Source organism: Octopus sinensis, unplaced genomic scaffold (genome assembly GCF_006345805.1).
Source record: "Octopus sinensis unplaced genomic scaffold, ASM634580v1 Contig02656, whole genome shotgun sequence".
Taxonomy (NCBI): domain Eukaryota; kingdom Metazoa; phylum Mollusca; class Cephalopoda; order Octopoda; family Octopodidae; genus Octopus; species Octopus sinensis.
The window spans coordinates 10001-12296 of NW_021825885.1; the positions used below are offsets into that span (position 1 = coordinate 10001).

Genomic DNA, 2296 nt, shown 5'->3' on the forward strand with positions numbered 1-2296 from the left:
TTGATTTTACACTCAAATTCCTTTCTTCTTTAATAAATTTAAATATCAAATCATAATTCGCTTCAGATTTACTGTTTTTATGCAATAAAGTAAAGGCATTGTTTTACTTTCACAAATTAGTGCATGGATCGTGTATAACTGCTTACCTAAAGGAACGCTGTCAATAGTTCCATCACAAAATCAGTTACTTTTCTTGGATAAAATTTCTAAATTTTCCACAGTACCAAATATAGAAACCTCGTCATTTCTATATAGTAAAACATTATCACCTCTTGGCGTTTTATACAATTCATCCTCATTAATAACTGGTCTTTTCCGTCGCACTCTACATTTAAGAGATTCCAATTTCGGAAAACATCCAGCAACGCTCAAGGAGATATCGGAAGCTACGGCTTCAACTATAGAACGCGGCAATTGTTCAGTTCGTCCAGCAAGAAGCTTTATTTCTTCCTTAACTTTTTCAGCGTGATTTTCAATCGGCGTAGGTGGATGTACGTGTTCAGAAGGAGTTGTGCTAATTTCATCCTCAATCGTTGTCAGTCTAGCGCTGCACAGTTTACGATTTGCATAAGTCCAATAAGTCTTTTCTTTTTCTGGTTCTATCAATAATATAGGTATACTCTTTGCATAGAAGCTTTCTGCCTCCTCGTTCCGTTCTGATGAACTCCATGATCGATACTTCCGCATGTCGACTTATTGTCCAATCGGCGAATTGTCCAATCGGTGAATTGTCCGTCGGTGAATTGTCTGTCGGCGAATTGTCTGTCGACGAACTGTCTGCCCGCGACACACACACACACACGCACACACACACACCACACACACACGCGCACAGACACACACACAGAGAATATATAAACAATTTATAAAAAGATATATAATATACATACATTATATATATATATACATACGTATATGCATATTGCATTAACTGTAGAACTAGAAATATGATGTTGTGTATAAGGTGCATAGAAGATGCTTGTAAAGATAAGAACATGACATACATTGGTGAGACATCTAGAAGCATTGCGGAGACGTTAAATGTACATTTGAGACAATACGACAACAAAAAACAGTCCTTCATACTCTACCATAATGCCAAAGACCAATATAGCGGTATACTAGGTTGACTTGACACCCGCATTTTATCCAAGCACCCGCAGAACCCAACACTTAGACAAATACAGGAGTACATCCTCATAAATGAAACACACCCTGTACTGGATAAGAGATACATATAGGAGGTAGTGATACCTCAATACCAGCACTTTATACATACACAGGTAGATTTTTCCGTAGGCTGTTATGTAGACGAATATAATTTAAAAATAGGATAAAATCTTTATAAGAATTTATCAAGTAGTTAGCGTGAAAAGCCTCATAAGAGAAAATAATCCATCAATTTCTTTCCTTTAAATATATTTATTTTATTTTTATTATATAGAGGGCGTTATTACACATAAATGCCCTCTACATATAATATATAATATATATATATATATAAAACCCCTGACAACCATTGCTGATGTGTTTTCTTCATAGTAACTTGACGGTTCGGTAAAAAAGACAGAAATAATAAGTATCCGGCTTTAGAACAAAATAAGTCCTGGGGCCGATTCCTTCAAATAAAATTCTTCAAGGCTGTTCCCCAGCAAAGCCACAGACTAATGACTGGAGGAAATAATGCATCTTCATGTGCAGCCTAAGAAAAGAAAAAAAAAGGAAATTGTTTTTAGTATGGAATTTGAACTACGCATCTTTGTCTTACCGGACTATCATGTTACCAATTGAGCTAAGTGACTAAAGACTGAATTAACATACCCGCCGAAATAACAAATATAGACTTGCTTTTTGTGGTTAAGCTTGGCAATATGCTTTTCTCTAATGTCCCATAAGATTTGTAGATAATTTAGTAGCTTAGCATCTTAAATATTACTAGCACACAAACACACATACACAAACACACATACGCAAACACACACGCACGCACCCATACGAGAGGCCTTTAACAAAGGGTAAACAGACTGTGGGTGGTTCATTAGCTTCATCCCCTCTTTTCGTTATAACTGGAATGGATAGTATGTTTTTGGGGTAGTTGTTGCTTAATAGATTGTTACTGAGCTTGGTCATTTCTTCGTGGTGGATATCACGATCGCTACTTATATTCTTTGCTCGGTGTTTTAGGCACTGAGCAATCCCTCTCTTTACACTGTATTGCACCGCCTTGCCCTTAACATTGATATTACAACAGAGATTGAGGGCAGTGAACTGGCAGAATCATTAGCACGCTGGTCAA

General features: G+C 36.7%; 1 protein-coding gene across 1 annotated transcript in view; it reads right to left on the reverse strand.

Annotated features, from left to right (window-relative positions):
* Positions 1–742, reverse strand: part of LOC118760964 — a 1436-nt gene extending 694 nt beyond the window's left edge. Inside the window, exon 1 of the mRNA XM_036498595.1 lies at positions 207–742. Coding sequence (XP_036354488.1) covers positions 207–687 — 481 coding nt within the window. The 5' untranslated portion in view covers positions 688–742. The remainder of the gene's footprint in view (positions 1–206) is intronic.
* Positions 743–2296: the final 1554 nt, after the last annotated feature.